The sequence below is a fragment of the Theropithecus gelada genome, chromosome 6 (assembly GCF_003255815.1).
Source record: "Theropithecus gelada isolate Dixy chromosome 6, Tgel_1.0, whole genome shotgun sequence".
Classification (NCBI taxonomy): Eukaryota; Metazoa; Chordata; class Mammalia; order Primates; family Cercopithecidae; genus Theropithecus; species Theropithecus gelada.
In genome coordinates this window covers 16,199,925-16,212,681 of record NC_037673.1, presented here as the reverse complement: position 1 = coordinate 16,212,681, position 12,757 = coordinate 16,199,925, and the positions used below count along the sequence as shown (strand labels likewise).

Below are 12,757 nucleotides of genomic sequence, written 5' to 3'. Positions count from 1 at the left end.
CAGACTGTCGCGCCCCCACCCGGCCCGCGCCACATCCCACCGGCCCATCCAGTAACGGTTTCTGGACCCGCGGCCTCTCCCCTGCCCCCTCATTCCCTGCTCACGAGAGCCGCAGTGCTGCGCCGTTTGGAGAGGGGTCATCCGCCCCGGAACCGACGGGAGCGGCCGCAGGTCCGGCCCGTAGAGGCGGCGGAGGGATCCCCCACTTCCAGCCCGCCCCCTCGGGGCTGAACGCCGAGCTCCGTCCCGCCGACCCCCGCCCCCCACCCACCCCGCGCCCGCGCCCGCGCCCCGCCGCCCCCGCCGCGCCGCTCCTCCCTCCCGCCCCCTCGCTTCCCCGGCCCCCCCGCTCCGCAGCGCGGCTCTCACGCGCAGCCGAATTCGGCGCCGCCTCCATCAGAGCCGAGCCGGCGGCTCCACCGAACAGCCGCGCCTGCCGCCGCCGCCGGGCCTTCCGCACCCCTTCCCCGTCCCGCCCCCCAGCCCCAGGCGCCTGGGTCCCCTCCCTCCTTTTCCCCTCTCCCTCCCACCCCCTCCGCGCTCTCTCTCCCCGCAGCCAGAGCCCGGGCAGGCAGGAGGGCGGCGGCGGCACAACCATGAGCTTTGAGGGCGGCCACGGCGGCAGTCGGTGTCGCGGGGCGGAGAGCCGGGACGCCGAGCCGCCCCCGCAACCTCCCCAGCCGCCGCCGCCGCCAGGAGAGCCGGCCCCGGTCCTCGCGGTCCCGCGCTACCTGCCGCCGCTGCCCGCGCCCCCCGTGACCCCCGAGCGCGCCGCTGGGCCGAGCGAGCCGCCAGGGGAGGTGGCCCAGCGGCGCAGGGGTGCGGACGAGCTGCCGCCCCCGCCCCTGCCCCTGCAGCCCGCCGGCCAGGAAGTGGCGGCGGCCGGCGACTCCGGGGAAGGTCCGAGGCGCCTCCCGGAGGTGGCGGCAGCGAAAGGCGGCCCCGGGGAGTCTGAGGCCAGCGCGGGCGGCGAGGGCGAGCGGCGGGGCGCCGGAGACCAGCCCGAGACGCGCTCGGTGTGCAGCAGCCGCAGCAGCAGCAGTGGCGGCGGCGACCAGCGCTCTGGGCACCAGCACCAACACCACCAGCCCATCTGCAAGATCTGCTTCCAGGGCGCGGAGCAGGTAAGGCCCGGCGGCGGCTCCAGCTCGCAGCGGTCAAGCTTTCAGCACCACGGACAGCGCGCGCCTCCCTCCCAGTTGCCTCCAGACAGGATCCTCTGGTTCTGCCCTGTGAGCGCTAGCTCCAGTGTGCGTTCCCCTTTCCATTCCTGTGAAGGCAAATAAAAATGTCCCAGTGGCAAATACTGGGTTTAATTTCATCTACACTTTTTTTTTTCCTTCATGGCTTAGCAGGTACATGTTCCTCAGGTGCTTTAGTGATAATGCCAAAAGTACCTTTTGTGAATTATTCGATGAATTTTGGTTTATGCTTAGAAGCAAACCTATCAGATGTAAGGTGAAGTCCGTTTTCTACAGATGTATCTTGAGACGGATGTCATATCACAACCAGAAAGGGCAGAGTCTTTCCTTATTGCAAATTTGGGTGACTTAATCTCATGGATATGAAAAGCATGTGATAGTTTTTACAAGAGAAATAGGAATGGACTTTGAAAGAAAGGCAATTATGCCAACAATGTACGTTATATTTTGTCAGCAATACAATTCTAAAATTATAAACACCATTGTAGGTGCATGCAAACTTATGTGAGAGTAATCATGCAGAGGAAAGGATAGCATATGTCCCTTGCAAATGTGTGGTCTGAGAAAACATTAGGTGTAATGTTTTTAAAAGTAAGGAAATTGCATAAGAATATACAGGCTTTCAGGAATATAGTGCCCTAAGTCAATATTTATGATGCTACATTTAGAAAAATAAAAGCATAATGCCGCTTTCTGGGATGCCGTGCGTTTCTTCTTTAGCAATGATTAAGAATAACTGCAGAGGAAATGCATCTGACCATCCACTTAAAAGTTATTAAAGAGATTTAATAGTACAGCCTTCCCCCATGGGTATTGGGAGCTATATCTTGCAGACATTTTGTATGTTGGTAGAACATTTATGTCATAACTGTAAGTAATATCTTTGAAATAGTTTTAAGACTTTAGTTTCATTCCCATCAGAGGTATAAAATTTTAATTTCATTTCCTAGGATAGAGCCTGATGCTGTATCCTGAGTAAATGGCTTTGAAAGAAAAGAAAGGAAGCATTAGGTTTTTAAAATAGAGCCACAGACACAAATATTCACACTGAGTTGTTTTCTTTTTAGGGTGAGCTGTTGAATCCCTGCCGATGTGATGGGTCAGTTCGGTATACACATCAGCTGTGCCTGCTAAAGTGGATCAGTGAGAGAGGTTCCTGGACCTGTGAACTCTGCTGCTATAGATACCATGTTATAGCCATTAAAATGAAACAACCTTGCCAGGTAAGCAGTTTCAACATTTATTTTTCCTGAAATAATTTTGTTAACATGAATGCACTTAAGCTTAGTTATTACTAAGGATATTTACTTATGCTACTTAAAAACATTTTGTGCAAATTACAGTAAAACCAAGATTTAGAATTTGTAAACATGTGTTTTGAGAAAGCCATGACGTTTTATCTGAGAAACTCAAAAGACATTTTAATTAAATGGTTTCCTTCATTAATTTTTTACTTATTGATAAAATGATACCCATCTTTTTTCTAAAAAGGCAAGTTGGTAAGATGACTTATACCCCCACTTACATCAATTTTATTCATTAGAAATGTTACACAGTTGATTTTATTAATATTTTGTTAACTTAAGCATTTAAGCTTAGTGGACTCCATTTATGGAGAACAGATACAAGTAAAGCAAAACTTTACTGGTATGAAAATTTTGGTTGAACCTATTAGTTCTAATCTGAATGCTCTTTCCACTTAACCAGGCTTTCTTTTTCATATGATGTTCTTTCGCAGTTAAATTTTTGCTGATTTTCTTCTTTGCTGTGTTCAGCTACATAGTGGATGCAGAAGTAATCGCAACAGTTACTCTCAATAATACTACTGAAATAGTATTCTTATTCTTAAACTTTTTGTGTTAATCACATAATAACACAGTACACATAAATCTACAAATGCCCTGGAAAATAGGCCTAAAATTTATTGTGAAACAGATTCAGGTTCTTTGAACAGACAGGTAGAATATACAATATTAGGAATGCCATCTTAAGGAAAAGCAGAATAATGTGTAATTAATGTTATCTGGTAGGCTGAAGTTAAGTAGAAATAAAAGAATAGGGTTCAAAACAGAGGCAAAGGAATGATGGAAGGAAAAAGAATAGGAAATTGCGAAGCTGGGAGGGGAAAATATAATAAACCCTCGTGTTCCTTGTTGTGATCTAAATCACCCAGTTTGGTTTTTATTCAGCAATGTAATATAGGTGGAACTATTAGTGTTTGCGGAAGGAACCTGGAAGTTGAATTACTAGTGCATTAAGAATTTAAATTTCATAGTTTAAAATTTTTGCATCCTTTATATAGTTTGCAATTAATTTGCATCTCTGATAGTCTCCATTTAATGCATGATTAGCAAGCACAAAATGAAAATATGTATTTCTCAAGCTGACCTAGGGCTTGTGAATAATTTGGAAAGAGAAAGCATAAATAATATGGATGAGTGATATTATCATGCTGAAGACAGGCACAAACCTGACACCTTTTCCCAGAACCTCTGATTGAACTTCTTGGGTATCAATTTATGAATCCATCATAGTTGTCTTGAAAAATAGATGAAACCATTTTCAAAGACAGCATATAGGTAGTATAACTGGATCTACAACAGTTTTATCTATAGAAGGATGTGGGAAGATAAGAAATGAGAGAGTTTTGGGCTCTAGAGAAAAGTTCCATGAGAAGAGCTATGGTCAGACGCTCATTGGCTGAAACAGAAGACTATTTCAAAAGCTTGAACTTATGGCAACTATATGTTAATTCATTTGGGATGATTAATTTTGAAGTAAATAGAGATAAGTACTTGGTGGACATTTTAAAATAGAGAAGAGATAAAGAGCTGGGGAAAAATAGTATTTACTAATTTTAATCCTATAGCAAAAGGAATTGGTTACTACTGTCTCTTGCTTCATTTAAAAAATATTCCATAGTTATTTTAAAGAAGTAACTCCCCAAACTATGCATATGATTTTCCTTTTCCCCAAAAAAGAACTAAAACCCAAAAACTAATCCAGTACTACTAGCATATTTAGGATTAATTTTATTATGACATCTGTAAATACTACTATTATCTGTAACCTGATCTGATTGTTATAGTGACCTACAAAATCATATGTAGAAACAAAGTTGATACGAATGTGATGATGATAGCTCAGAACATGCTGGAAATGAAATAACTTTCCAGGACTACATCAGATACACTTGTATCTGTGTGAGGCCAATCCCTTGTGAGCAGGTGGTTTCTTGGATGTAGACCAGAACAGAGAACAAATAATAATATTCACAAATACTTTGCCACGCACTGTTCTAAACGTTTTACGTATATGGATACGGATATTTAATCTTCATGACAAATCTAAGAGGTGAGGAATATTTCTATTTTACTCAAAAGGAAACTGAGGCACAGTAAAGTTAAGTAACTTCTACTAGGTACCTATCTAGTAAAAGGCAAAGCCAGGATTCAGACTTAGTGAGTCTGGCTCAGGGCCGCCCTGTTGGAAAGTGTGCGTCTCAGTCCCATCCTAGCCACCTTCATGTTTCTGAATCTGTCATGACTTGTCCTGGAAAAGGCTGTAGCAAGCAGGAACTAGTTTCAACCTGGGTCTCTAAGATGCTTTGGGAAGGTTTTGACTGTCTACTGTTGCATAATAAGCCACCTCAATACTTAGTGCTTTAAACAACAACTGTCATTTATGATCTGTTCAGAGTCTGTGGGTTGATGGAGGTCAGCTGAGATGTCTTTCTCTGCATGCAACATCACCTGAAGCTATCATCATCCAGAGGCTTAACTGGATTGGAACATCCAACAAGGCTTGCCCATTTGACCTGGTTTTGGTGCCGGCTGTTGGCTGGAAGCTCAGTTGGGGCTGCCACCTGGTGTCTCAGTTCTCCTTCCATGTGACTGCTGCTTTTCCCTGTGATAACTGGGTTCCAAGAGCATGAAAGTGAAAATTACAAATCTCTTAAGTCATGGCCTTGGAAGTGACGTGGTTCCCCATCTGCTGCATTCTTTTGTATAAAGCTAGACAGAGGCCCAACTCAGATTCAAGAGAAGGGAAAATAGACTCCACTTCTGGAGTCTGGCCCTTCTTTTAAAGGGAGTGGCCATCTTTATCCACCGTAGGAGTTAGCTTCTAAAATGGCCCTGCCTTCCTGACCTGGTCTCTGCATTTGGTCCTCATGAAGTCCAGGTAGATCAGCACATATCACCATAACTTCCCTTCCAGGGCTCTGAACCAAAGGAGGTTAAAACAGTGTATGCAAGAACTTACCAGTGGTGCTTGATGTATATCCTCAAACACTTTCATGAGCGAGTATTACCACGTTGTATTTCCTTGTGCTCAGAGGAAGATGAGGACAGAGAAAGGCAGTTTTCAGGAAACAGGTGTGTGTGAGGAAAACATGCTGCAGTGAACCTAACACCTTAGTTTCACTTGTTTTTCTCATTGAGATTTGAATTCTTTGAGAATTGGAGTCTAACCTCCCAATTTTATTGGATTTCAATGATGCTTGGCAGTATGACCCAATAGAAATCTAGCAGATGTATCCTTTGCAACATAGTTAAACCTTAATTGCCATATCATTAGCAGTAGGAGTTAATTAAGACATTTGAGGTAATAAAAATGCATTTACCTTCCTATCTACTGGCAGAATCTATTTTATTTATTAACATATCCAAGATGATGCGTTAAGGACAATTTGAGAGTAAAGGCTAGTTCTGTTTTGAATCTGGCCCAAAATTAGTGAAATGCGTGGACTTATAAGATCAGCTTTATTTTGAGATGTTGGGAGCATTATACATTAATTAAGCCATATTCCAATTTATGAATGGTTTCAGTATTTTTTCCAGAGGCATGATGGATCTTTGAAGAGATAACATTTATGGGATAAAGTATTGTATGTGAAATTATAAACTTTCTATAAAAGACAGACTGTACTGCCTAAACGAAAAAAAAGCTATGTAAATGGAAGGTAATATCTATGTTATTTTAGAAAAGCTACTTAAACTCTTTGTATCTCCATTGACTCATCTTCAAAAAGGAGATGACAATGGCACCTGTCTTATACCTTATTTTGAGAATTAGACACATAAATATGTGTGAAATGCTTAGAATGACACCTGGCCCATAGCAGGTGCCATTTAAATGCTGACTCTGGATATTATGATCTGTTCAGTCAGCTTAGAAATGGGGACCTTCACTTGCTCACTTCCACAGGTCCTTCTTGTTTACTTCTCATTGTGTCTCAAAGTGAAGTTAATGGCTCCTCTTTCTATATCCTTCTTTACCCTTGGATTTTTATTCCCTGCTTTTTCTGGGATCCCACCTCAGTTTCTGACCAAATCAGTTGACATCCGTGATGAATGAATCAGCATTTTTAAAAGCAGGTGTAATGAGATATAATGATCTCAATGCGATGAGCATATTTACTCTCCAGATGTCCCTCACTGTGGGTCTTATTTATGTCCTTATTGGAGTCTACTCGTAATTGGAGCAATGAGATGCTCTTAAATGTGGCCAAGCACAGGGCAGCACTATTCAAGGTCAGGCAGCCATACTTTGTTTATGCTTTAGAACGGCCCCTGTCAGGTGGGGTGCATGTAACCTGTGAGTAGGTAGAAGGTCAGAGAAGTCTGAGATTTCTGGGGACAATCACAGAAGGGGTAATGGCTGAGCATCAGTTACAGGGAATCGTGGTGTTCACCAACTTTCCTTCTTCCTCCTCCTTCATTGCTTGGAGCACCAGAGGAAAGGACCAGTGTTACCTGCCTGTCTTGCCTACTTGGGAAGGGTTAGAGACTTGCATGTGGTCCATAGACCTTTTCAGGGTTTAGGCTTTGGCCATTGTTATTGGCCTATACTATTTTTTTATTAGACTTTCCCTTACTCCTTTTCCTTTAAAACTCTTCTAATGTGCTGTCAGCAGCAGATCTTCTTGTAGCAGTAAGAATGACTGGGAAATCTCTTAGCAAAGAGAAGGACTTGAGATTATTTTTCATTTTTATCCATGTTCTTAAAACCCTGGGATTCCTCATAATGGATTTGAATCAGAGGGGAATTAGCTAGCAGGTGGGTTTATTTGGCTATCCTTTTTAGGTACAGCTTCCAGACCTTCCTTCTTGTAAAACATATATAGAACTTTAATTAACTTTCTGAGGAACCCGTGGTCATTATTTTTCTAAATGGGGCTCCATCATGAAAGGGGCATTTCCACCTTCAGAACTGATTGCTAGTAGGGTGTAGCTGATGCGCTAGGAGGAGCTGACAAATTATCATTGAAAACTGACTTTGGTTTTGAAAATGTATCAAGAAAACATCAGAGCAGGAACTGTATCTGCATTGCATGCTGTCATTTGAAATCATTAAAGACATTTGCATTTCATGGCTTAAAAATGTCTGCATATGTGCAGCCTGTGACACAGTGAGCCACCCCTTTGACTTTTTCTCTAAGTGCTGCTCTTACTTCCATTCTCTGCAGATTTAATAGCAAACAACAAGCTGAGGGGAGATTTTTTTTATTACCATGCCTGAATAACTAAAAAACAATGCTGAGATGTAAGATTTAAATGTCTATCCTGGCATATTTTGTAGGTAACTAAAAATGTCGAAATGAACAGCACATCACGAGGCAATTTTCTCACCTTAGGAGTTATTTTTGTTTCATTTGCTTACTAACTTTCAAAAAATAAGAGTCTGTATTTTACTTCCTAGAAGAGATGAATGATTTTCTGCTGAATAAAATACATAAATTTTACTTTGTATATTACTATGGCCATCTTATCTACTGTACAGACTACATGTACAGTGATTTTACAATTTCTCCTAAGCCAGATGGTTCTGAGACAGTGGTAAAAGGAGCCAAAGGTCATTTAAGGCATTGTGCCCTGGTATTTGCTTCTAAGCTATTTAGAATGAGGCTTGGGGACAATGTGGACCCTATAGATGATACCCTTCAGGACTTCCTTCTCTACACACCTTCTACTTTTCTACATTTTCCAGCCCTTTGAAATGCATTTCCCTTTGGACACCTTCCTCTTCTGTGCTTTGTTTGCCCCCCCACCCAGCTTCCTGTAGAAGAAACAACATCCTAGGCAGAAGTGGGTCGACTCATGGGTTAAAGCAAGTCAGGATGGCAAGAAGATTTGGCAGTGGTTGGGTAGAGGAGCCTTGTCATTGGCTTCAAACTCTCTTCACTTGATAACATTTGTATTACTGTTTAAATTAGTGGTTAGAAGACTTTTCCTCTGCAGGGTTAGACAGGAAATATTTTAGGCTAGGAGGGCCATTATAAGCTACTGTCCTAGTATGAAAACTGCCATAGACACTGTATAAATAAATGAGCATGGCTGTGTTCCAGTAAAGCTTTACTTATAGAGACTGAAATTTGAATTTCATATCAGCTTAATGTGTCAAGAAAGAGTATTCTTTTTAGAAAAAATGTTTCCCCTGCCGTGTAAAAATATAAAAACTCATGGGCCACACAAAAACAGGTGGTGAGCTGGGTTCACACAGCTGCATTTGGTAGTAATTTAAGCATATGGAGTATTGATTTGGACTTAGGTTTTTATGGCCTCTTAGAAAATTCAATGGGTGGGATGTTTCTAAATTTCTATGTTTCTTTGTAATTTTGAATGAACTTATTATAAACTTATATTATTTAGAAAACGATGGCATTTTAGCTCCATAATGAAATGCTATTAACTTCTCAGTATTAAATATTAAAACCATTGCTTCTTTGAAACAGTTTCTTGGTCATATCAGACTCAAATCCTAAATTCTGAGGAGTCACTTTGGTTAAGTCAGGAGTGGAAAGCAGGGGCATCTCAGAATAAGTGTCCTTGGAACAGGCCACTGTCCTCCTCTCCGTGAGTCCTGGAAGACATTTCAGACAATGCTCTTACCCTGCCCCAAGCTGTCTTCAGTCCAGTAAATATCCTTGGAATATTCCCTTCTGAATGTCTTGAAATGAGATTATTTTAATTTGTTTAGGTTTCTCATCTTTCATTCTGAGGGACAAGCATAGCAATGAGTGGGACAGGTTTTAGAGCACATTATATAACACAGCTCAATATTGCTGACATTCATTTTCTTGGCCACTTTGTGGGCATTCAATGAATATTTATGGTATGAATGAATAAATGAATGAATAGATGCATACCTGAGTGTTTTTGTAAAGTGGCCAGAACCATGGAGGTTATATTATTTCTGCAGTGAGAATATGACTTAGGGAAATCAAATTGCATTCATTACTCATACATTAGCCATCTAATAATTGTTAATTTTCAACTGGTATCTCAAGTTGATCTTCTAATAATGCTATTCTCAAGTTGCCTGGGCAAGTATGTTCAGTTCTTCAGGCCATAGGAAAAAAGCCTTGAGAGTAACACAGAGATCTGTCTTTTTAAACCTAGATTTTTTTTTTTTATACAAGCTTCCAGTAAGACATATCTGCTCTTTTCAAAAAATAAAATGTCATGGAAAAAGACTGTGAATGTGGAATTACCCATGTGTGACACCCTCGCTTTCTTGAGATTGTCACTGGTTGAAGGGTTTCTTCTAGCATTTGTTCAGGGAATTTGAATAATTTGTTGGAAATTTTACCGTATGATCATGGATATAGATGAGCTGCTAAGAGCATCTACTGGATACACATTTTTGGTGTGAAATCTGCCACCTGGCTGAAAACAAGGTGACTTGTTTTGATGAGCAGTTTGCACAGTTGTAGCATAACTTCAAAAATGATTTTCCACCGGTGAATACAATACTCAAACCCGGGGAGATGTAGCCAGAGAACAGGCTATTTCCTCCTCACTAATTTCCTGCTTTGCCTTGGCATGTAGCTGTGCTGTGATGTGACTGATGTTTTGATAAAGGGATTGGTATAAAGGAAACTCGGCTTCTTTCTATTTTGGGACCTTCTGAGAGTAGAAAGGGATGACTCTGAGGGCAGAATGAGAGTACTTCCGACCCTTCAGAATAGCAGGGAATGGACTGATGAGTAGATAATTATCTACAATTACAAGTAAATGGATGGCAGACAGAGGAGTTGGCCAAGAAAAACTGCACTGTGGTTTGTGCTTTCTGTATCCTTGGATATCTGACAACATCTTCCCTATGAGTGTAACTCATAATTCAAAAGCTGTTCCACATGATTTAACCAAATGGAGTCGATGCAAGAAGAGGTGGACTGGAACCTGTTATTTGGGAAGACATGACAAAAACCCGGAAACGTTTCTATATCGGCAAAGTCAATAAGGGAACTTATTGAGGACACATTTCTTATTCCATCCTTCCCTTAGGAGTGGAATGCTTTGAAAACTACCGTCTAAAAAGATGCTTTCTCTCTAGTTTTTACCTCTTTGAGTTGGTTCATTTTGACCTATGACACCTGGACAGTGGATGTCCCTTCATTACAACGATAGAGTTCCATTGTTGCCTTCATGTGCCTTTTAGTTTTACTTCGCTTTTTGGTATACTGATTTGGTGCGGGTGGCCAAGTGCTTAATTTGGACCTGGGGTGTTGGGGGTTGGGGGGATGCCTCCCATAAGTATCCAGCTCTTATTCCAGGAATGCCCCAGGCACTCCGTTGTTTGATATGGTCTTGTAGTTGTACAAGATTTCATCTCCCTACTCCATTTGTGTCAGGACTCTGAGCTACAGAATCGTTCAAATGAATAAGGGATTGTTTCAGAACACTTACATAGGCTTGCCTTGGTTTGTTCAATCTGTTAGAAGAGGCTTTAAGAAGGAAGCCTCTTTCACACAATGTGAGGGGACTTTTCTTATATTCTTATTAACCAGTTTTCCAGAGCCCGCGGGAAATACTTTTGCCCTGCTCTCTTTCCCCCAACTCTCTCCCTGGTATTAACTTGTTTCCTATGTTATATTTGTAGATTTTTAAAAAAACATAAATATGTATACAAGGGCCCTCTCTTTTTTTTTTTTTTAAATAAAGGAAATAAAAATCTTAGACTAGTGAAGAGCATGGGATTTGCCAGGCCTGTATTGAGCATTCAGTAAATATCTGTCTTATCCTTCTTCCATCTCTTTCTTCCTTTTCCTAACATCATCTAACTCTCATCTTTTGTGTGGGAATGAGTAAGTGGGAGGTTTCCAGTGAGACCTCCAGCGCCATGGAGAGAAGGGCACAGTGAATAGGGGGAAGTCTTTGCCTCCGTGGCATTCTCTAGGGCCAACCATGCCACGCTTTCTTCCCCTGGAAGCAGAAAGAAATTTTGAATGCAAAACCACCTTTCTGTCTCCTCCTAAACAGTCTTTGCTTTCACAGTGGTCTCTCTCAGTCATACTATCATAGCTTCTGTTAAATCATTTTCAAATCTAGACAAGGTTTTCAGCAATTTGAGAAGTAGTTGAAAGACATTAAAACATGCTAAGCCAACAAGATTACAACTAACTGTGCCAGAATTTTTTGGGTAGCTGTGGGTGACGTGGTTCCTAGGCTATGGAATGAAAGATGCTTTGATATTGGAAAGATGTCGAGTGATTTGGTGAAACATATAAGGATGGGTGATGAATCTCCCTGCCTCCTGTCTACTTACTCCCCTCAAGCTGAATACCACTAAGACTGAAAGTAATATCTGTTACAGAAAATAAAACTTGAAAAAGAAATATGCTGCTTTATTTTGGACATGATTAAACTCTACTACAGCAAGCTTCAGGGAAAAACACCAGCCATACCTTGAATTGCCCATGGGGAGAATTCCAGTATGAAGTGCTGATGGATCCATGATTATTCATATAACGTGACACAGTGACGGATCGGTGTGTGTTTGTTTGTATTTTGGTCTGGAAGATGATTTTACTCATGTTCTAGAGGTAGCCTCAAAGTATTTTTTATTGTTTTCTACTACATTACTGATAGTAGAAATTGGTACTTTTAAATTGATAATTGGTACTTTTTTATTCTTTTTTCATTTATTCAACACATAAACCACTACTACACCGTTCTAGGCCATAGAGTTACAGAGTTGGTTAAAACAAGCAGGGCCTCTGCTTCTAGAACTTAAACTATTGATGGTAAGGAGCAGAAGAAAAACAAGGGAGCAAATAAATACAAAAATTAGTTAATTATAGATTGTGTTAATGATGCTAATAGAAATAAACTGGGTGTGAGAGTTAATTTTATGTGTCATGGGGAGCCCAGGTATTTGGTCAGACAGTATTCTGGGTATGTCTGTGAAGGTGTTTCTGGGCAGATGAACACTGGAATTGGTAGACAGACAAAGCACACTCGAAAGCAGATGGCCTCCCTCATGTGGGAGAGCTGCAGCCAGTCAGTTCAAAGCCCAACTAGGACAAAAAGGCTGACCTTCCCTTGACTGAGAGAGAACTCGGCTTACCTGTTTTCAAGCTGGAACATTATTATTTTCTTTGTACTTCAACCGAAACACTGGATCTTTCTGGGTCTCAAATGTAACAGCCTTTGGACTAGTAGGCTTTCAGATCTGTGCTTTCCTCCCTCTTGATTCTCATGCCTTTGGACTTGCACTGGAACCACAGTCTTGGCTCTTTTGAGTGTCCAGCTTCTGATTGCAGATCTTGG

The 12,757-nt window shown here is 41.8% G+C and overlaps 1 protein-coding gene across 1 annotated transcript in view; it reads left to right on the top strand.

Annotated features, from left to right (window-relative positions):
- Window positions 1-404: 404 nt before the first annotated feature.
- Window positions 405-12,757, top strand: part of MARCH11 (membrane associated ring-CH-type finger 11) — a 115,185-nt gene continuing 102,832 nt past the window's right edge. Inside the window, exons 1-2 of the mRNA XM_025388574.1 lie at window positions 405-1,124; window positions 2,270-2,425. Coding sequence (XP_025244359.1) covers window positions 597-1,124; window positions 2,270-2,425 — 684 coding nt within the window. The 5' untranslated portion in view covers window positions 405-596. The remainder of the gene's footprint in view (window positions 1,125-2,269; window positions 2,426-12,757) is intronic.